Source organism: Drosophila busckii, chromosome 2R, assembly GCF_011750605.1.
Source record: "Drosophila busckii strain San Diego stock center, stock number 13000-0081.31 chromosome 2R, ASM1175060v1, whole genome shotgun sequence".
NCBI classification, from domain to species: domain Eukaryota; kingdom Metazoa; phylum Arthropoda; class Insecta; order Diptera; family Drosophilidae; genus Drosophila; species Drosophila busckii.
In genome coordinates, this window is record NC_046605.1 from 8541295 (window position 1) to 8562462 (window position 21168).

At 40.7% G+C, this 21168-nt stretch overlaps 5 protein-coding genes across 6 annotated transcripts; 2 read left to right on the top strand and 3 right to left on the bottom strand.

The window, feature by feature from the left end:
• Positions 1-22: 22 nt before the first annotated feature.
• Positions 23-11864, top strand: LOC108597020. Its single transcript, XM_017983300.2, has 7 exons — positions 23-681; positions 5877-7480; positions 7543-8293; positions 8359-8488; positions 8795-9252; positions 9310-9418; positions 9479-11864. Exons 1-7 carry the CDS (start codon positions 643-645, stop codon positions 11437-11439), a joined length of 5052 nt encoding a protein of 1683 aa, XP_017838789.2. The 5' UTR covers positions 23-642; the 3' UTR covers positions 11440-11864.
• Positions 11865-12990: 1126 nt separating this feature from the next.
• LOC108597643 (CDK5RAP3-like protein) lies at positions 12991-14878 on the bottom strand. 2 transcript variants are annotated; one of them, XM_017984293.1, is made up of 3 exons: positions 14797-14878; positions 14502-14676; positions 12991-14441 (listed from the first exon to the last, which is right to left on the bottom strand). In XM_017984293.1, the coding sequence occupies exons 1-3, from the start codon at positions 14800-14802 to the stop codon at positions 13105-13107; spliced, it is 1518 nt and encodes a 505-aa protein (XP_017839782.1). In that variant the 5' UTR covers positions 14803-14878; the 3' UTR covers positions 12991-13104. The 2 variants fall into 2 exon arrangements, with proteins under 2 accessions (XP_017839782.1, XP_017839781.1); XM_017984292.1 differs by lacking the exon at positions 14797-14878 and having other exon boundaries at positions 14502-14753.
• A 95-nt stretch (positions 14879-14973) lies between these two features.
• On the bottom strand, positions 14974-16885 carry LOC108597645 (eukaryotic translation initiation factor 3 subunit J). Its single transcript, XM_017984294.2, has 6 exons — positions 16727-16885; positions 16400-16491; positions 16085-16198; positions 15740-16028; positions 15540-15679; positions 14974-15475 (listed from the first exon to the last, which is right to left on the bottom strand). The coding sequence occupies exons 1-6, from the start codon at positions 16740-16742 to the stop codon at positions 15410-15412; spliced, it is 717 nt and encodes a 238-aa protein (XP_017839783.1). The 5' UTR covers positions 16743-16885; the 3' UTR covers positions 14974-15409.
• A 354-nt stretch (positions 16886-17239) lies between these two features.
• Positions 17240-18162, bottom strand: LOC108595787 (zinc finger protein 507-like). Its single transcript, XM_017981079.2, has 2 exons — positions 18136-18162; positions 17240-18081 (listed from the first exon to the last, which is right to left on the bottom strand). The coding sequence occupies exon 2, from the start codon at positions 18065-18067 to the stop codon at positions 17249-17251; it is 819 nt and encodes a 272-aa protein (XP_017836568.1). The 5' UTR covers positions 18068-18081; positions 18136-18162; the 3' UTR covers positions 17240-17248.
• Positions 18163-18278: 116 nt separating this feature from the next.
• LOC108595026 (nucleolar GTP-binding protein 1) lies at positions 18279-20603 on the top strand. Its single transcript, XM_017980161.2, has 3 exons — positions 18279-18420; positions 18546-18820; positions 18881-20603. The coding sequence occupies exons 1-3, from the start codon at positions 18373-18375 to the stop codon at positions 20511-20513; spliced, it is 1956 nt and encodes a 651-aa protein (XP_017835650.1). The 5' UTR covers positions 18279-18372; the 3' UTR covers positions 20514-20603.
• Positions 20604-21168: the final 565 nt, after the last annotated feature.

Sequence of the window (21168 nt, forward strand, 5' to 3'; positions counted from 1 at the left end):
AATTCTTACATCCCTAATCGCTAGTAAATTCCGTCGCTATTTGCAGTTTCTTAATCAAAAAATTGATTAAACTTGTAAAAATAACTAATTAACGGTTTCTCGTAACAGCGGAAAGCGTCGCACAAACTGGGCGCAACGGAATATTAATAAAAATAAAAGCAATAATGTTTACCTAACTGCACAGGAAACAAAAACAGCTCAGTGTGTGTGTATGAGCATGTGTATGTGTGTGCCACAGAAAGTGGCAATAGTTAAGTGTACAAAAATTTATAAATGATTTTATATTGTTAAAATTTATGCAACAATAATATTGCAAAGAGAATCCATGTGGGAAACCAATGGTCATTTCCTCAAATGTGAAAAGCTAAAGAAAATGAGAAAAAAGAAATAACACAAAAAAATAAAAAAAAAAGCGCTGCCCTGTGGAAGAAACGCGAAGCACAGAAGCAAAGAAAAATCGAAATAATAAAATACATACAAACGCGCTGTGTGTGTATGAATGTTTGTGTGTGTGAGTGTGTATCAATAAAAAAGTGTGCTTGTATGCGCAGTGCAAGTGTGTGTGTGTATGTGTCTGTGAGTTTGTATGTGTGAGTGAAACGTATAAATAAAATTCAGCCAAATGCAGAAACCAACAACAAAATGGATAACAAAACTACACAGTTGGATTTTAAATTACTGGTAATTAAATAATGGTTCCTCTAAAATGACCCCCCTCCCCCAAATGCTAAGCGTACCACTCGCTGCATTTACACAAATATAGTAAATATACGTTAATACATAAGTATTTACGTGTGTGTGTGTGTGTATGTTAGTGTATGTATGTAAGTCTACATTCCGAGCGACTATGAAATGAGAGAGAGTAGCAAAACAACGTGTAATGCGTAGGCCAAGAAGAGAGCGGCAGCGGCAGTTAAAGACGAGGCAGCGCGAAAGAGAGAGGGAGAGAGATAACAAATAAAGTAAAGTACAGTGTGCACTGGCAATTTAATTTCAGATGTTGTTGTTGTTCTACTCTCTTATTGTTATTGTTATGCAGGTTTTTTTTAATTTATCGCTTTAACTTTGAGTCAATTGAAAGCCGGTAAGCAAATTGAGTTTTTAAAGAGAAGTCAGAGCGCTTAAATCATTCAACTGAGTATTAATATATTACCGTTGCATGATTTTTGAAGCTAGTAGAGCTGGTTGCTGCTGCTGCTTCCGCCATTTGTTTTATTATTAAAAGGCTTCGTTCGTTTAACCTTACCCCAACAAAACACACACCCCGGCCCCCAAAAAGCGCTACTTGCACAATTCCGGCGTACACACATACAGCAAGATCTTGCGCTTGTATCTGTGCCTGAACTTCCGCCGCGTAGTTGTATTGCCCTTGCCTCCCTACGCCCACCCACCTACTAACCCATAACACTCCCTTTCCTCTCATTCCACGCCCCATGCCACATAATGGCATTCTTCTCTTTTATGTTTTATTTTTTCTTCGTTGATTTTCTTTTTTTTTTCTAAAACAAATTGTAGTTTTGTTAGGCAGCACCACTCCCCGCGCACCCTAAGCGGGCTCTCCTGCTTAAGCTTCAAAGCTGACTAGCTTTGCTTCTCTCCCACTTCCAATTTCGTCATTGTTGTTGTTATTATTATTACTATTACTGGGGTGGGCTATTATTCACTTTTGTTTTGTTTTTCCTCGTTATTTTCGAGAAAATATTTATTTTTATTAGTTTATAACAACATTACATTACATTGTACACACACCCTATGGTAGCATACATATATACATTCAAATTTACTTGTGCATAATATTAAGAGGCGCATTTACATAGTTAAAGACATACATATGTACATGTGTATGTTTGTGTGTACATAAATACTACAAATACTACGAAATTCAACTTGTGCGCGCCACTCCGACTACAAAACAATAAAAACAACAGCACAGTCAAGAGCAAGAGAGCGCATGCATATGTTTATGTGAATGTTCTGTGTTTGTATTTGTATTTGTAGCTGTAGCTGTGTGAGCAGCGGAGCGAATGACGAGCAAAGCACAAATGAAAAATTGTAAACAGTGCACAGTGGTACAATGCGAACATGTTTCAAATTGAAAACTCGGCGAAATTCTAGTTGGCAATGTAAGCAGCACTCATCAACTTGCCAATTGGATGCTTGCAAAAATAAATATTTAAGCAACTGTACAAATAATTTTAACATTGAATTAAAGTCTGTGTCTGTTTCATTAATTGTAGCTATTGAAGCTTTCAATTAAAACTTTTATCGCCCCTAATTGAGTTTACGACATATATACGCTTGTATAGTGCAAGTGTGTGTGTGTGTGTGAAACAGTTGTGTCGAAAATATAAATAAATGAGAGAAAGAGATTATGTTAAGCGCTTAATTAGTAGTGGCTTTGTAATACTATTTAACATAAACTAAATATATGTATAATATTGAAAGAAACAATAAAGTTTTTGAATTTTAATATAACAAAGCGATTATTAATTTTTTGCTTTATGTAATTTGGGTTTGCGCATAGCTAGTGGCCACTGTACTTGCGTCTGTATGTTTGTGTTTTTATAGCTATAGCTTTGTTTCGCTTGTGCCAATTTCATTAATAAAAGAGGGCAACGTAAATGCTATTTTTATTTGATTAGTAAAGCTACACATACATATATACAGCGTTATTTACATATTATGTGTGTGTGTCTGTGTGAGTGTAGACATCGCATCGAGCGCAAAAATATAAAACATAAATTTTTGCTAAATATGCAACAACGTCCTATGCTTTGTGCCCCACTTGCTTGCAACGTTTAGCAATCTAAATATATGTAAGCATGCATCTCTTACTACAACGCTCTCTCCCTGTTGCGTATATATGTTTGTATCTATGATTGCTTGTATGCGTGTATATATATATACTACATACATACATACAGATGTAGTATGTTTAACAATAGTAAAACGAACTAAGCACAAAAAAGAATTCAACCAAGTCCAATAAATCAACAAAACACACAAAAATGCATTTGTATTGGAAGAAGATACATGTGTGCAGTGCTTTAGATACATACATACACACATATGTTGTCATGTCTGTTTGTATCTTTAGTCGTTTATTGAATTTACACATACTAAGATACATACATATGTTTTTGTGTAAATACAGTCAAAGCTCTTTTGATTTATTACATAGTTTCATGTAGAGAATTTAAGCAGTAAGAATAAAATACAGTTGGTAAGGATTACATAAAATACGTTGAGCTATATAATAATTTGATTTAATCTAACTCAGGCTATAGTTTAATCTAATGCCGTTTTTTACTTTGAATCTTTATTATAGAATAGTGCTATGTAGCTAACCTGTATTATTTTATTTAGACTGCTCGATAATTCTTAAATTTTCATTCTCAAGCCTATGATGACTGTTTTTATTATTTAAATGCTCTAATTCTTTTTATAAAGATAAAAGTAACTAATTACAGATATAAATATTTCCAAGCTATCTTCAAATACTTTAAAACTCACAATTACGAATGCGAATATCTTTGCCCTTAAGCATTCTACGTCCTTTTTCACATTCTATCTAGATAAATGTCAAAATACATGCGCCAATAGCAACTAAAATTTGCTTTTATCAGCTACCAATACATATAGACACACAGATTTAGATACATATATACAAATGTTTCTATGTGAAGAGTTTTTAAATTTATAATGTTGCGCTTGGAAGCTCGTTACGACTTTTAAATACGATAAAAGGAAGCAAACGAACGAACGAACGAAAAATACCCATAAATTTTGTAAGAAAACAAAAGACCAACAAAATTTGTTATGCTTGGTACCTTGTCTGGCTGTCTGTACACATTGTAAATACATTTTTACATATGCTTATGTATATTTACTTAGTACATACATACATACATCGAAACCTTAAGCCTTTGTGTTAAAAATATAGTTTGTGTGCTCAATTTTATTTCAAAGTTATTTTTAGTTTTATATTTATTTTACATGCGTATTTATTGCAATGGGCAAAATCAAAGCCAACAGTAAATTAGAACGAAAACGATGTTGAGTTTCAATTTGCATAAAATGTCTATATAAATTTGTTAGTTTTAATAAATATGTTAAACCAATTAGTTCCCACTTCAAAAATTAACATTAATTAGAATTTACATACAAATTGAAGTTAATGCTTTTATTAACATACAGTTAATACAAACTTCTCATTATTAAACATAGAAATTTGCTCATACACATAAATAAATAAATACAAACATTTGTATGTAGATTTATGTAATTAATAGTGTTTTATTATTTTTCCTTTACATAGCTCATACATATTTATGAGCAAACAAACACAAGCAAGCATTCATACACACACACACACACACACACACACAAATGCACATGCAGCTTTAGTGTGCTACTTGTGTTATCTACAATCTAAACTTACAACAGCGTTTATTGTCAATTAGAACGCAAGCGGCGCAGGGTTGTCAACGTAGTGCTTACAAAAATTCATTAAACTTTGTTAATTATACAAAGTAAATAAAAAACCAAAAACTTTCTAAAAACTATTTATAGCAAAAAAATTTTTTTTTTGTATGGCAAATTTAATTATGCTTTGTTGTTTATTTTTTTCAATTAAACTGGCTGGCAACCCAGCTTACAGCAACAACAATTTGCGCCAAAAGAAAAACAAGTTTATCGAGAATAAAACTTACTTAAGAGAGAGAGAAAGAGCGCGAACGAGCGCATGAGTTTTTGCAAATGTTTTTAATACACACACATGCTTACAAAAAAAATCGACAAACAAAAATATGAATTAAGGTTATTGTGCAAAAAACTTTGTTTTTTTAAGGCTTATAAGTTTAGCATAAGTAGATAAACGCTTGCTAGTGTAAACGTTCTTAGTTTCGGCGCTTGTCTCTAGTTTTTTGTTGTGCAGTGTTCTGCTCTCCATCGCTTGGCCTCTCATGGCAAAATTTGTAAGCCAGTGGGTGGCTGGCAATGCAAAAGAGAGTGCGAGAGATAGAGCGCGGGAGAGTGAAGCTGAGCGCCAGCAAGTTGTTACAACTACTACTACATAAAGTGTGGACCCGCTTTAATACAAACACACGCACACATACCAATTTCTTACATATGTATGTATGTATGTGTGTACATATGTATGCCTGCAGATATATAGATAGATGAGCCACATTGGTGGAATGGGGTAAAAGTAGCACAAAATGTGCGCTGTTTTAATTTCGTTGCCCCGCTCATTTTGCCTGCCTTACCTTCGCTGTTCGCGTTGTTTCTAGCAGCGCGCATTTTTTTTTGTTTTATGCATGCATATGTATGGTGTATGTATGTATGTGTGTGTATGTTTTTATTTTTCCTGTTATTTTTTATACATTTTTTTATATCTGCCTGCCTACCTAGCTACTACTTCTTCATTGTTTGCTACGCGCGCGCTAAACGTTTAACGTATGCAGCGCAGTCAACGTCGCTGTCGTCGTCGCCGCGCTGTCTGCCAGAGAGCTTCGACAATACATATATTTTTTGCGCTATTCTCTATGTCGCTCTAATTGCATTAAATTGTTTGCAAAATCATAAATAGTAATTACAATAGATTGACAGCTTAAATAAAAAATAATAGTAGGAATGGCAATGTGAAAAAATGCAATTAATACAATGTGTGTGATTGATACAAATTTATTAAATTATTGGGTAGGTGCATAATAAAACGAAAGCAAATTATATGTTGGCATGTTAGGTAAAGCAACAAGTGAATTTAATGGCAGTATTAAGTAAACAAAACAATTACGTAGCAAATAAATTTATTATTAAAGCTCCCTTTTTTCAATGATTAATAATTTGTTTCTGTTTTTGTTTTTGTTTTGCAGGTGGACCAGTCAGTAAATCTGCTGGATAGCTTGAACGCAGCGTCGCGGTGCGATGCAATTAAATATTTGCTGCAAACGCTCAAGTGTAAATATCCAGAGGCCTGCGACCAAGTCGTCAGGAGTCTCTTCTTTACGCACATAGCCCCACAGAATGCGAACGATGCGACGACACAGGCACAGCTAACGAAGAGCAAACAATTGCAGCTGCTGCTGGCTGCCAAAAAAGAGAAGACGGAAAAAACGGAGCCGGAGGAGAGCGATAATGCAGCGACGGCGGCGGCGACGACGACGACAGTGCGTATTAAGCGCGAGAGCGTGTCGGCTGAGGATGCGACGGCGGCGATAGCAGCAGCAGCAGCAGCAGCAGCAGCAGCGGCGCCGGCATCGTCTATTGATTTGAATCAAAATTTTGAGAAAATTCTCTGCAAAGAGGAACTAATGTGCCTCGATGACGACGAAGAGCCCGATTTGCTCGACGATGAAGAGAATATGTCTTCCATAAGCAAGCGCTTGCTGCATAGCAGCAGAAACAACAATGTTGTTGTTGCTAGCAAAGCAAAGCTGCTTAACAGTGATCCGCTGGAGCTGAAGCGCAAATACGCCGCCAGCTTTGATGAGGATGAGGCGAACTATGTTAGTGCTAACGATGATTATGATAGCAATAGCAGTGAACAGCTGCAGCTGCGTCAACAGCAATTGAAGCTAGTCGACTGTAGTGCGTTAATCAAACGCAAGCGTAACAACAATCACATAAACAACATTAACATTAGCAGCGGCAGCAGGCACAACAACAACATCAGCAGCAACAGCTGCTTGCCGGCGGCAACCCGTTCACGCCTAGGCGAGGGCTATGTGTTCCATGAGGACCATAAGTATACGCTGCGCTATCATCACAGCAGCGGCGAGTTTAGTGAACGCGCCTTTAAGGCGCAGTTTCGATTGCTGCTGCGACTGGCGCTCAGCCAGCATCAGAAGCCATTTCTGAAACAGTTCTATGATAATTTTGTGATCACTGGACGACTGTTGGGCACGACGCCTTCAACGCGCGTGCTCAAGCAATTGCGTGAGCAGCGGCTAGAGGAATGGCGACAGCAACGCGAAAGCAAGCAACAGCAAGAGCAACAATTGCAGCTGTTAGCGCAACAGCAGCAGCAGCAGCAAGAAGAACAACAACAGCGTCAGTTGGAGCAGCTGCAGCGAGAGCAACAGTTGAAGCTGCAGCTTGAGCAAATGCCAGAGCAGCCAGAGTTGCCGGCGCTTGCCTTTGGCGATTCTGAGCTTGAATCCGAAACCGAGTCACAATTGTCTTCAGCTGCGCAGGAGATAATGAAATTTGAAGAGTTCATTGACGAAGGCGTAGGCGCTGGACGTCTTATTGATGGCCTTGAAATGGAACCAGAGATTGATGAAATGTTAGCTGGCGGCAGTGGCGTCGACGCTGGCGACGGCGGCGGCAGCATAACGCCAAATACTGGCAGCGCTCATAGCAACAGCAATAGCAGCATTGTGCATGAAAACAATCTGGCAACGCTGCCGCTCTTGTTAGACAATGGTCAAGCGGCGGCAGCAACAACGTTGCAACAACAGCAGCAGCAGCAACAGCTGTAAGTATTTATCATTTATCAATTATAGCAGTTGAGCTTACGCCTTTGTTTTCAATTTACAGCAACACCAACAGCAGCAGCAGCGGCAGTAGCAGCAACAATCTTGTGATCAATGGCCTTACAACAAGCAATATACATCTTAACAATAATAACAATAACATAAATATAATCAAAAGCCAGCAGTCACAACAACAACAACAGCAGCAGCAGCAGCAACAGCTGCAACATCAACAATTGCCCTATGCCCAACTGCAACATCATCCACATGGACCGCAACAGGCACAGCCACATTTTAATGCCAATAATCCGCTCAGCATGATGGGCGGCATGATGCTGCAACAGCAGCAGCAACAGCTGCAGCAACAACAACTGCAGCAGCAGCAGCTGCAACAGCAACACTTGCAACAAACACAATTTATGCAACAACAGCAGCAACAACAGCAACATGCTGCCATGCTGAACCATCGTGCGCCGCCAGCGCATCTCGCAGCGCAACTCAATTCCTCTTTGGAGCTGGACGATGCTGAGCTCTCTGGCGACGAGGATGACGATGAGCTGGACAATGATTTGGACGAACTGGATGCGGCCAAGCAGCAGCTCATTGATGGCGGCAGCAGCAGCAGCACCTCGTTGCAAGCGCCGCCCTCACAGCTGGGCGGCAGTCAAACGCCGGGAAGCAAAAAGGATAAACCCAGCTATAATTGCTTGCTGTGTCCAAAGTCATATCGCAAGCGAAAATCACTGCTGGATCACTATAAAATGCATCCAGGCTATTGCCACGATTGTGGACAGCCCAATGGCAATACGCTGGAGGTAAGACTTAAACATAAAGCACATTTAAATCAATTGAAACTAAATTAAATATTTTTTATTTATAGGAAATTATACAACACAATCGCACGATGCATGTAAAGGAGTTTCCATTTGTGTGTGAAACTTGCGGTGAATCCTATTCACGACGCCAACAATTTCATGCGCATGTTGAGTCACATAAAAAGGAATTCAAAAGTGAGTCGACGTGAATGTAAATTTCAACCAAAGCTTAGCAAGGGGCTATGTGTGCAGAAATGAATTAAAAAATAATAAAAGAAAAAGCAATGGAAAGTCGCAATTTAAATATTCAAAACGAAATTCTATAATATACATACAAAATTGATAGAGAAGTTAGCGAATTCGTCATATATATAATTAATGATATTCGCATTTAAGCAAATTCGAACTTCGATATCGATTTTCGACATACATTTGAGTAGTTCTCGAATTTCCATTGCTTTTATTTCGAAAACTCATTAACTAATGCCAATTTTTCAACAGTTTTTCCCTGCGGCGAGTGCGGCCTGAAGCTATCGCAAAAGAAGTTGCAACAACATTTCGAGGAGACGGGCCACAAGAGCAGCGATGGCGCCATCTGTGAAGTATGCGGCGCCTCGTTTCCATCGAAGAATGCGCTCTATCAACATATAATACGCGTCCATAAGCGTGATAATTTCTTTGAGTGCCACATTTGCCATAATCGCTTTACGCTCAAGGCCAATCTGGAGCGGCATGTGCAGCTGCATACGGAGGTGAAGCGCACCTATGTGTGCGATCTATGTGGCAGCTCCTATTTCACATATCCGGCGCTCAAGGAGCACTACAGCAATGCGCACGTGGATGTGTCTGAATGCAAGTGCACGCTGTGTGGCAAGCGCTTTGGTTCGGCCAAGTCCTTGCAACGCCATTTGCCATCGCATTCGGAGGAGCGACCGCATTGCTGCAACTACTGCGATCAGGTGCGTGTGCTCAGATCTCAGATCAATTTATTATAATGACATTTAAATTGCTTTTAGACTTTCAAGTGGAAGACGCATCTGGTGCGCCACAAACAGACGATGCATGGCAATCAACCGCCGCCGCCAAAGAAGGGTAAGCAGCGCTTTCCCAAGGCCAATGATGAGGGTAAGCTGCAGCTCCTAATAATGTTGCGCTAGTTGCTCATTAAATCGTTTCTATTTGCAGACATGTTGCCACTGCCGGATATGCCTGGTCCGCCGCCTGTTAAGGCGAGCAAAAAGTCTGCCGCCAGCAAGGCGAAAACTCAGTCAACAGGCGCTGGTAAAGTGGCAGCCACGCCCACGCCGCCACCACCGTTATCAACAACGCCTGGTTGCTCGCAGCAGGAACAATTCAATGCGGCCATAGTGAGCAGCAATAGCTCGCAGTCATCAACAGCATCAACGTCACAGCATTCGGTGTCCACAAGTGAATCTCAGCAGAATTCCATGTACAATCAAAGCTTTACGGCGGACAAGCTGCAGCCAACGCCACAACAACAACAACAGCAGCAGCAGCAGCAGCAACAGAATGCGCTGCATCAACAGCAGCAACAGGCTGCTGCTACGCCGCCGCCCACACAACAGCAACAACAACAGTCGCTAGCAGCACAACAGCAGCAGCAACAAGCGCCGCAGCCGCTGACGCCGCATCATCGCCATACGCCAAACAATACTACGCCGGAGTTGCACTTGCAACGCATGAACAGCTTTGGTGCGCCTGAGAATCAATTTCACTTTGAGCCCACGTCTGCGGCTGCAGCAGCAGCAGCGGCGGCTGCAGCTGCGGGCTATCAGCAACATGGCCTAATGAATCAATATCAACAGCAGCAGCAGCAGCCAGCACCACAGGCGCCACCACAGCAACAACAACAACAGCAGCAGCAGCAGCCACTTATGCGCAGTCATACGCCACAAAGTCCGCTAACGCATGCGCATCTACAGCAGCAACAGCAGCAGCAGCAACATTTTAATTCGCCACATCATATGCCAGCCATGCATCATCAGCATCAATTGCTGCTGCAGCAGCAACATCGTCACACGCACTCGCCGCAGCATCAGCAGCAGCAGCAACATGCGCGACTGCAATCACCGCAGCCGCAACCGTCGCCTGCAGCAGCAGTAACGCAGCAGCAACAGCAACAGTTTTTGCAGCAACAACAACAACAGCAGCAGCCAACTGATAATTGGGGCAACATGAATTTTGCTGGCAATGCCAACAGTCAACAAATGGAGCTGAAGGACAATAAATTTTATATTGTTGATTCGGATGAGTTTCTGGGTCTTCCAATGAATGTAGGCGGCGGCGCTGCAGCACCACAACAACAGCAACAACAACAGCAGCAGCAGCAGCAACAACAAGCTGTTGTTGTAAACAAACAGCAACAGGCGCAGCAGCAACCACCAGATGCTGATCTAATGAGCTTCCAAAACATGTGGCCAACACAGCAGCTACCGCAGCAGCAGCAACCACAAGCACAGCAGCAGCAGCAACAACAGCCGCCTGCAGCGCAGCAACAGGTGAATGCAAGTCCCGCTGCTGATGCGCATGGATTTCATAATAATATTGGCAGCATACTCACGAATCTCATTGATACGAATACGACGCCCATGGAGTACAACTTTGAGCTCATGCAACAGCAACAGCAGCAGCAAAGCGCACAACAGCAGGCAGCACAGCAGCAACATCACAATGCCAACAATGCCTATGCCAGCGGCTTGATGCGTCATACAGCTGCTGGCAATGTCTATGTGCCCTATGAGCAGCAGCAGCAGCAACAACATCACAATCATAATCACAACCATGAGCAGCAGCTGGTGAACGAGGCGCAAAAGCAACACAATAGCTTTCAGCCCTATCATGCGCATCCACATGGTCATGCCTTGCAGCAACAGCAGCAGCAGCAGCAGGCGTTGCATCCACATCCACATGCGCATCTGTTGCCACCGCCTGGGCCACATGGTCATCCCTATGAGCGCACAGCGCCGCCACTGGGCGTTGGCATTGGCGTCGGCGTGGGTGTTAATGTAGGCTATCCCATGCTGGGCGATGACAACAAATCGGTGCTGCCGCCCATCAATGATTATATGCATCATATGCAGCAGCAGCAGCCTGACTTGATTTATTATCCAGTGAAAAATGATTGACAACCAAAGTAGCCGAGGCTTGGTGCGGCGCCGCACCAAACACAAAAGCAGCAGCCGCAACAGCAGCAACATTTTCATAATAACAATAATAATAATCATACGCGCTGGTGGCCAGCATCAGCAAGCAGCTTAGGCGCCAAACGAGGCGATGTTTTTCATTGAAAAGCATTAACACTTACAAAACAAATTTATTACATTTAATACAAAACAATTATTTTGTGTTTATTATTTTAGGACTTTTATTCTGAGCGCAGTTCTATTCGTAGTTTTGTTTTATTTTTTATATAGTTAACATGCAGCAGCAAATTCTAACTAGCCGTAAGCTTTAAAAACTAAAGTTGTATTTTAAATATTTTCAAGCGATGCTAGCAGCAACTCTTTTTTAAAAACCCAAGCATACACATACAAACAAAAATCTATATATATATATAAACAAACAAAAAAATTATACATATATAAATAGTAGCATTAAAAACAACAACAACAACACCACTATAAATATTTAAAATCATGTAAAATTTTTGTAGCTCATAAGTCAAGTACTAACAAAAACTGCAGACCACAAAGAGAGAAAAAACAAAAAATATATTGCGATCAAATTTTAATGCTAAACAACAAATACGTACGTTAACTGTATAATCAAAGCAATCTATATATATATACACAATTGTATATACATACAAATGTAAAACCTTAAGAATTTGTAGAGAATCCAAAACAACAAACAAAAGTTGTTATCAACCATATCAAGAGGCCCTTTGCCATTTAAAAATTTAATTAATAACAATAACAACAATAATAATTATAATTAAATTTATATAAATACATTTTAATGCATATTAGTGCTTGTTATTTTCTATTTAGTTCAAAGAAATCCCCCGAAACCCAATAATTATAAATGAGCACCCCACTCCTCCAAACTATATATACATATTCATTTATGCATTATATTTAATCTGCCTCTCCCTAATTTGTAGCGCCACGCCCACTTTTGTTAGTTTAGTGCCTAAGTCTAGTTGATATATCCCCCACACTATCCCAATTTGTGGCTTTTTACACCCAAAACAAAACAAAACACATAACTGAACTCTTGTACAATTATAATGCCCACTACTACTATTCTATCTACTTCTCAAGCTATGTATGTAGTTCAACTGTATTTTGTTTTATTAATTTGAATTTTTAAAACAAACGCAAACGAAATTCTACTCACTTCCCTTCGAATATATTTCCTTAAAAATTCAGCACTTTATTCACATACGAAAGTTGTTCTTGTTTAATATTTTTTTATATATAAATTTGCGTATTCGATTCGTCTATAGAACATTATTAAATTTTAAGTGCAAGTTTAAAACATTAGATGCATAAGGCTACTTTTATGAACAGAACAAACAAACAAACAAGCAAGCAACAACTACATAAAATTAGAGTTTTGTATTCCTTGGATGCAAAAATAAGCAAGCAACAACAAACAAATAAATAAAAACACACAAAAAATATAAATAAAATTTGTATATTTAATAAAAATAGCAAAATAAAAATCAATAAAAATTCTTTTAAAAAAATGCATTTTATTTTCAATATAATTAACATTCATTTGTTTTCAACAATTTATTTGCACGCCCAACCGCATAAAATCTAAACAAAGTTTGAATTGTAAAAGATCTAGTTGACACCACCGATCAGATTGACAACGCGATTCTTATAGCGCTTGGAAATGTCCTGTTCAATAAAAGTTTGCAAGGCACGAGTGCGCGTTGTGAGCTCCTCCAGCACAGGATTCAATTGTTGGCGCTGCTCACGCAGCTCAACAGCGCGATTCTTTAGCATCTCACGCGTGGCACGCAACTTCTCGACTGCCTTGGTCTGTTGCTGCAACTTGGTGGCCAGCAGATCTGCATATTTGGGCGAATGTTTCAGTTGGAAGAGATGACGCGTCTGCTCATCGGAGCTCTGCTGAATGATAAGCTCAACATCTTTTAGGATTTTGGTAATGCTCTCAGTGTCATGCGTGCTAATGTTGTCCATTAGCGAGTACATAATATTGCTGGCGTTGTCGAGCTGCTTGAGCTCATAAAGACGCATGCGTAGAAAGGCATCCAGTTCGTAGATTTCATCCAAAAAGCGATCTCTATAGTTGGGCGAATCCAGCAGCGTATACGCTTGATCGCCCTTGGCAGTGCCACCGTCCATGCCAGTGCCCTCGACTACAATGCCATACTCCTCGACAGGTATATCAAAGTTGATTTCTACAGCGTCTGTGGGTGCACTCTCAATGCCCCAATCAATGTTGCCGCCATCGGTATCCTGCAGATCACCATAGTCTATGATCTCGGCAGACACAGTGGACGAAGTGCCGCCATTGTCATCCATGCCAAAATCAATTTCATTTACATCGCTCTCCTTGCTGCTGCTGCTGTTGCAAACGCTCAGATTGAGTCGCACCTCAGGCTCCTCTATAGCCAAGGGCGCCTCCTTGTGTATATATTGATATACAGTGGTGTTGCCGTGCTCCACCAGATGCCGTAATATGGGCAAACAATGCTGCTGCCCGCTGATCTCAGCATACATATCAATGCCAGCCTGCACACGTCCAACGTTTTGCAAAGACTTTGCATAGAGCTGCGGCAGACTACCCAATGCATTTATAAACTCCGCATGCAGATTGTCTCCCTTGACGCCGAGCTGTTCCAGCAGTGCGGCATGCTCGGCCAGCAGCTGTGCCTCTGGCTTGGAGAGATCATGCGCACGCTTCAAGCTATCATCGGTCTGCTGCTCCACCTTGGCCATCTGCTTACGCACGCCAGGAATTTCATAGTTTACATTGCGCACATAAATTTGCGCTGTCTCCGCCAAATATGTGGCATTCTTCTCGTACAATCGGCAGACCTCTTGCCAATCCTTCATGCGCTGACTACCATAGCTGCCAAACACGCTCTTTGTATCCTTCTCCGTTTGCTTGAGTATCTCAATAATCTGCTTGACGTGTAAGTAGTTTATGTCTGCAAAACAAAAGCAACAATTTAGTTAATTATTCCCACTAATTTGCTTTGTAAACTAACTAGATCCAGTGAGCAACTTGATGAGCTGTTCGTTGGCTGGCATATCCTGCAGCGCATTGCTTATCTTGGCATGTATGTCCTTCAACGGCGCCTGCACATTCTTGGGCACAATTCTTCGACTGATAAGCCAATCCTGAAGCTTAAGTGTGGCAATGTCAATTGGTATCTCGGACTCCTTTAATTGGGTAGAAAACAAATTCGTCCATAAATACATTGCCAGGCAACAATTTTGATTTCATTCTCAAGGCATAATTGTACATTTTGTTAAAGAAAACATACAAATAATTAAACTTACATTCATTTCGACGTTTTGTTGACGTTGACGAGCTGCTCGATGTATGGCTATGCGTGGTCGATATGTGCTATCGATAGTGTTATCGGTAGCTATATCGTTAAACTTAACAGCGCGAACTTTATTACACTTTCGCTTTGTTTGTTAACTTTTGTTTAGCTAAATAAAACTGGTTTAATGTTTGTTTTTTTTTTTACATTTTAATATCGCTTTATAATTTTTACAAAAGTGAATTTACAAGGAAGCCATTCATGTACCTAATTACCATGCAGTAGCTTGTTTTGTTTAATTTGAAATATTTTTCGTTGAGGTTACTTGATTGCTTGTTTGACTCGACATTCTTTATACTATTAAATATATTTTACATAATTTTAATGGTGTGTGTGTGTGCTGTCATACAAATATATAGGGCATATGCATTATGTACATATGCATTTATATCAATATGGCTTTCTTTTATCATAAACAACAAAATGGTTTCAAATTCCTGCGCAATAATTTCATTTCAACAAGAAACACCCAGGTCCATCTTTCTTTCAACAAGCAACTATAAGTATATGTATAAATGTTTACTCGAATAATTAGATATATGCTGTGTGTAAATTTCTGTAACTATTCACATAAAGTCATCGTAATCGTCGGTTGCAAAATCGTTGCCATACTTTTGATAACCATCAATGTCCTGTAAATAAATGTAAGGCTATTTTTACAAAAGGGCACAAGTATTGAATTTCAATATGACCTACATCATTCTCAGTACGCAATGAGATGCCTTTGCCCTTGTTTTTGGCCGCTGCCTTCTTGGCAACTGCCTTCTCCATCTTTAGTTTTTCCGAGTGTAAGCTCTCAACACTCATCTTGACTTTTTTAATGTCAGCAGCGCTCACTAAAGTGGGGAAAAACATGTTTACTATTTATTAATAAATTAGAGATAAGCAGCACTTACAGGTGACGCATAAGCTGCGCACTAGATCCTCCACAAATTGTGGATACTGCGTCGATTCGCGACTTTGTGTTATCTTCCACATAAGTGCTGTAGCGAATTCCTTAAATTCCTCTTTGCTTTGTGGATTGAAGGAGTCGAGCGAGTTGCCTAAACTCTGCACACCAAACGTATCTAACGCGCTCTTCAAATCCGATTCTTCTTGTATCTTTTGCAGACGCAGCTTTTCCGCCAGTTTCTCCTCAGATGTCATGTTGGCCAAACGTTTGAGCTCCTCTTCTTCAATCAGACGCTAAAGCCAAATCTTTTAATATATATGAATTTCATTTTAATTTTAATTGCTCAAACCTCTTGCGCTTCCAATTTGGCTTGGAGTGCCTTGTTGGGTTTAACTTTAACGGGCACATCTGTTTTTGTTGGCTTCTCTTCATCCTTTTTCTCTTCCTCATCCTCCCAGCTTTCCTACAAGTGCAATGAATCATAAAGTGAACACGTGTACAGCGTAAAAGTTCGAAAGTGAAAACTGTTTAACAAATGCAAAACAAGTTTCAACTTGCAAGTTTTGCTGCATAACACTTAAACAATAACAACAGCAGCAACATAAACAACAACAAAAACAGTAATCACTTTATTACTCGCAAACAATTGATTTGTTATGCATACCTTAACATCCTCATCGTCGTCCTCGCCCTCCCATTTGTTTATATTGTTCACGGTATTGGGTCGTATAACGGGCTCGCTTTCCGCGGCGGATTCTGCAAAATTTATAAAACATTCATATTTGTTGCTAAAAATATACAAAAATAAAAAATATCAAGGTTGACTGCACCAGCTCCGCATCTATCTTGTCTCCTTGTGCTTTTCGTTTGGCGAGCGAAGAAACGTCATGGGAGGGGTTGTGAGCGGGGTGGGCGCTGGTGTGCTGGCGACATTAAGCGCCACATGCGCAGCCCACGTTATTTCAGTTAACGCATACACGTGTGCACTTACCCCAATCGTCAGCCATATTTTTAGTTGTGTATATATCCCTTTATGTATTGTGCTCAAACAGCTAAATTTTCTTAAATTTTAAACAAATTTAAGCAACAATTTCTTAAGGTTTGGCTATGTAAAAAGCATGTAGCTCTAATTGTCTAACAACACTCACTGCTGCTGTTAACCTTAACAGCGATGTGATGAGAAAACAGTGCTGTCGATTCTCGCCAGCGTTGCCAGCAATCTTGTGGCTTGTATTAGCTTTTTTTTTTAAAGCGACACCGTATCTTTTTCGAAAATTGTTTTTTTTTTTCTGCCAATAATTTTAAATAATTCTATTTGTATTTTATTGAAGAAGCGAGCCTTAGTTTATTGTTGAACGAGCCAACTGATATAAGCTAACATAACTACTTGTCAAATAAGTTAACACAATACTGTTATCGTACAACCTCCACGAGATTGTAAATTTTTTAAATTCGAACTTTTGAAGCTGTGGTCATCCTAGTGCTTAATTTACTTAAGTGGCTATTCTTTAACCTAACTCGTTTTTTGTTGTATTGAATACGTATATACATTTTTATCTCTACTGTTATTTTCGTGTTGTGTTATTTCTATGTCATCTATAGAAATGGCTTCCCATTCTTTCGGTAGTATGTTCGGAGCTTGAGGTTTTTCCAAATATTGTTCTTCCTCATCCTCATCAAAATCTGAGGAATATTTGGAACTTTGCGGTCGTTTATGCATTCGCATATGGCGCACAACATTCCTCTTCCACTTGGTAACAAAGGAGCACTCCGAGCATGTAAAAGCTGTACCATCTATTTGTTTAACTCTAGTGTGTCGCATTCTATGTCGTCGTAGGTCAAACATTCTATTGGATTCATATTCACACTGCTGACATTGATAACGTTTCTTTTCAGCTTCATCATCAGCTTCTTGCGTTTCCACCTCTTCTACAAGTTCATCTGAGACTTCTGCAGCTAACATTTCCGTATCTGTAGTCTCGACCGCAGCAACATATTGCTCCAAATGTAACTCATTCATTGCAGAGGGATCGTTATGCTGAGCATCGTCTTCATCTGCGGAACTGGATACTTCTGGTTGTAAGAATTCTATCATAATGGACTCAACTGTTTCAGATTCTGATGTTTCTTCCTTGTGTATGTGCCTTTGATAGTGCCGTTTTATGTTACGTTTCCATTTGGTAACAAAAGAGCATTGGTTGCAGTTGTAGGCTATCCCATCAAAGTCCCTCACTTTGTTATGTTGCTGCTGGTGTCGCCGCAAATCGTACCTGCGGGTAGACTGATAGTCGCACTTCCCGCACAGAAAGTATGTGACTACCTTAGTGTCCATTGCTGATAAAAGCGCTAAAATAAACAAATCACATTATTTATGAACTTTTCTTTACACTGTTTACTTACATATAAAATTAATTTGTTAAAATTAATAACAAGTGCTTTTTTATTTACTTGTTGGTTCATTATTCTTTTAGTTCCAATTGCACCGACTAGTTCACTTGAGCAACCGGTTATCGCTAGCGATAACAGTAGCACCTTCTCTTTCTAGAATCTGTTGCAGCCGCCGCGTGGTGTTTTGGCTGCTAGATTCACATTTATTTTCCTTTTTAACGCGTGGAAAATAAATAAACAGCTACAAACATGAGTTTGTACAACTTTAAAAAAATTATGGTGGTCCCACCAGCCAAGGTAAGCTATATGAAAGAAAATTTCTGTGTGCTGTCCAGCGGAGCACCCAAACATAACCTCTTTGCAGTGTTTACAAGTGCGTAATACAATAATAAATATGTGTTTTCTTTGTATATACTTAACAGGACTTCATCGACATAATGTTGTCCAAGACACAGCGCAAGACGCCCACAGTGGTGCACAAGGGTTATAAAATCTCACGTATACGTGCATTTTATACGCGCAAAGTAAAATATACACAACAGAACTTTCACGATCGTCTGTCGCAGATAATACAGGACTTTCCCAAGCTGGACGATGTGCATCCATTCTACGCTGATTTGATGAATGTGCTCTACGATAAGGATCATTACAAGCTAGCGCTGGGTCAGCTCAACACAGCGAGACATTTGGTGGACAAGTGAGTTACATAGATTATAATAAATATGCAAATTTGTAATAAATATTTTGTACTACTTAGTGTGGCCAAGGACTATGTGCGCTTGCTTAAATACGGTGACTCGCTGTATCGCTGCAAGCAGCTGAAGAAGGCTGCCTTGGGTCGCATGGCTACCATAATGAAGCGTCAGGCCTCCAACTTAACATACCTCGAACAAGTGCGTCAGCACTTGTCGCGTCTGCCCACAATAGATCCCTATTCGCGTACTATTATCATCTGTGGTTTCCCCAATGTGGGCAAATCCTCGTTTATTAACAAAATCACACGCGCCGATGTGGAGGTGCAGCCATATGCCTTTACCACCAAGTCTTTGTACGTGGGACACACAGATTATAAATACTTGCGCTGGCAGGTAATTGACACTCCCGGCATACTCGATCATCCGCTGGAGGAGCGTAATGTTATTGAAATGCAAGCCATCACAGCTTTGGCGCATTTGCGTGCTTGTGTTTTGTACTTCATGGACATTTCGGAGCAGTGTGGTCACTCGCTGGAGGATCAGGTGGCATTATTTGAAAGCATAAAGCCGCTGTTCACCAACAAGCCGCTGATTCTGGCCATCAACAAAATCGACATATGTACGCTGGAAGAGATGCCCGCAGAGCGTCAAGCAATTATTACCAAACTGCAGGAGGACAAGAATGTGCCAGTGATGTTCATGTCCACAGTGCAGGAGACGGGTGTGATGGAAGTTAAAACAGAGGCCTGCGAGCGTTTGCTCTCGTATCGTGTGGACCAGAAGATGCGCACCAAGAAGGTGGACAACATACTTAATCGTCTGCATGTTGCAATGCCTGCACCACGTGATGACAAAGTGCGTGCTCCTTGCATACCTGAATCAGCACTGGCGCGTCTTGAACAGAACGCTGTTAAGGCGGAGCGCAAACGCAAGTTGGAGAAGGAGATTGAAGACGAAATGGGTGATGATTACACGCTGGATCTGAAGAAGAACTATGAGGAAATACCCGAGGAGGAGCGTTATGATGTTATACCAGAGTTCTGGGAGGGACGCAATATTGCCGATTACATTGATCCCGATATCTTTGAGAAGCTCGAGGAGCTGGAGCGTGAGGAGGGTCTGCGTGAAGCTGGCGGCGTCTACACGCTGCCTGACATGTCCATGGACGAAACACTCAAGGAGATTCGCGAAATGGCCAAACAGATACGCGGCAAGCGTTTCGAGCTGCGCGACGAGAAGCGTTTGTCTTCCAGAAAGAACAAGCCTATTATACCACGACACAAGCAGCCCAAGGTGCGTGATCGCTCTGTCAACAAACTGGTCTCCACCATGGAGGGTCTGGGTGTGGACATGTCTGGCACCGAAGCCGCCAACTTTACCAAAAATGTGGTGGACTTACGTCGCGGCGCAGTCGCTGTTGGCGGCAAGGCAACTATTAAGAAGCCACTGCTTGACAAAGAATCCTCTGCTGTGGTTAGGAAGACCGGCCAGCCACTGAAGCGTGCCGCTGAGCGTCACTCGCTCGGCATCAAGGACTTGGCTATACGCAAGAAGGCACAAGTTATGGCCAAACGGGATATTGCCAAACTGGTTACACGCACAACACGCAAGGGCGAGGCAGATCGTTTCATTGGCACCAAAATGCCCAAACACTTGTTCTCCGGCAAGCGAGGCTTCAAGGCCGATCGTCGTTAAGTCGTCGCTGCTTCGCATTTCCAACTCTTGTTGCTCTAGAATATGTATTTTTATAACTAAACCCCTTGAAAACTTTTACCTTCAAATACAAGTTGTATTGTAACAGAATTTTTAAAGACTTTCACTTTTATTTAAATTGAATTGCCACAGCATTTCTCACAGTGCTGGCGCTGTTAATGGAAATTAATACTTTAACATTGAGTTCTCTGCGCTGCGGCAAAGGCAATTGTCAGACTGCAGTGTAACTGACCTATTGGCCAAGTTTGGCGCACTGTTAACGCGCTGTTAGACAACAGTCAAGGCTCTCTCTCTTACTCTCACTCTCGCACTCTCTCTGTATGTTTGTCATGAGTGAAAACAGTTAACGCCGCGTACTCGACACGCTCGCAGAGCTTGTGCGGGTCTCTGCATGTCCATGGGGACTTGTGTCAATCAGTTAGTGCGTTTGAAATACTATAAACATTTTATAAATTGCCCAGCGCCAATTATGAAGCTCAAGAGATTCAAATTGTGATCAGTTCGTTTGTTGTAATGTAATTGCTAATTGTCATAAATGCGCCGTCAAGTAGGCTAATAATAAATGATATGTATATGCAACAGCTTACTACATTTGAGTGTGTGTGTGTGTGCACGTGTGTGTGTGCTTGACTCTATG

Bases quoted from the DNA above. Each gene is read 5' to 3' on its own strand.
- LOC108597020 (XM_017983300.2), top strand. From the start codon at position 643: ATGGATAACAAAACTACACAGTTGGATTTTAAATTACTG. The intron at 9,253-9,309 runs GTGCGTGTGCTC...AATTGCTTTTAG, and splicing joins GCTGCAACTACTGCGATCAG to ACTTTCAAGTGGAAGACGCA. The intron at 9,419-9,478 runs GTAAGCTGCAGC...TTCTATTTGCAG, and splicing joins TCCCAAGGCCAATGATGAGG to ACATGTTGCCACTGCCGGAT.
- LOC108595026 (XM_017980161.2), top strand. From the start codon at position 18,373: ATGAGTTTGTACAACTTTAAAAAAATTATGGTGGTCCCACCAGCCAAG. The intron at 18,421-18,545 runs GTAAGCTATATG...TATACTTAACAG, and splicing joins TGGTGGTCCCACCAGCCAAG to GACTTCATCGACATAATGTT. The intron at 18,821-18,880 runs GTGAGTTACATA...TGTACTACTTAG, and splicing joins GCGAGACATTTGGTGGACAA to TGTGGCCAAGGACTATGTGC.
- LOC108597643 (XM_017984292.1), bottom strand. From the start codon at position 14,715: ATGTATTTATGGACGAATTTGTTTTCTACCCAATTAAAGGAGTCCGAG. The intron at 14,442-14,501 runs GTTAGTTTACAA...TTTGTTTTGCAG, and splicing joins CAAGTTGCTCACTGGATCTA to ACATAAACTACTTACACGTC.
- LOC108595787 (XM_017981079.2), bottom strand. From the start codon at position 18,067: ATGGACACTAAGGTAGTCACATACTTTCTGTGCGGGAAGTGCGACTAT.
- LOC108597645 (XM_017984294.2), bottom strand. The intron at 16,199-16,399 runs GTATGCATAACA...TTGCACTTGTAG, and splicing joins ACGACGATGAGGATGTTAAG to GAAAGCTGGGAGGATGAGGA. The intron at 15,680-15,739 runs GTAAGTGCTGCT...TCCCCACTTTAG, and splicing joins GCGCAGCTTATGCGTCACCT to TGAGCGCTGCTGACATTAAA.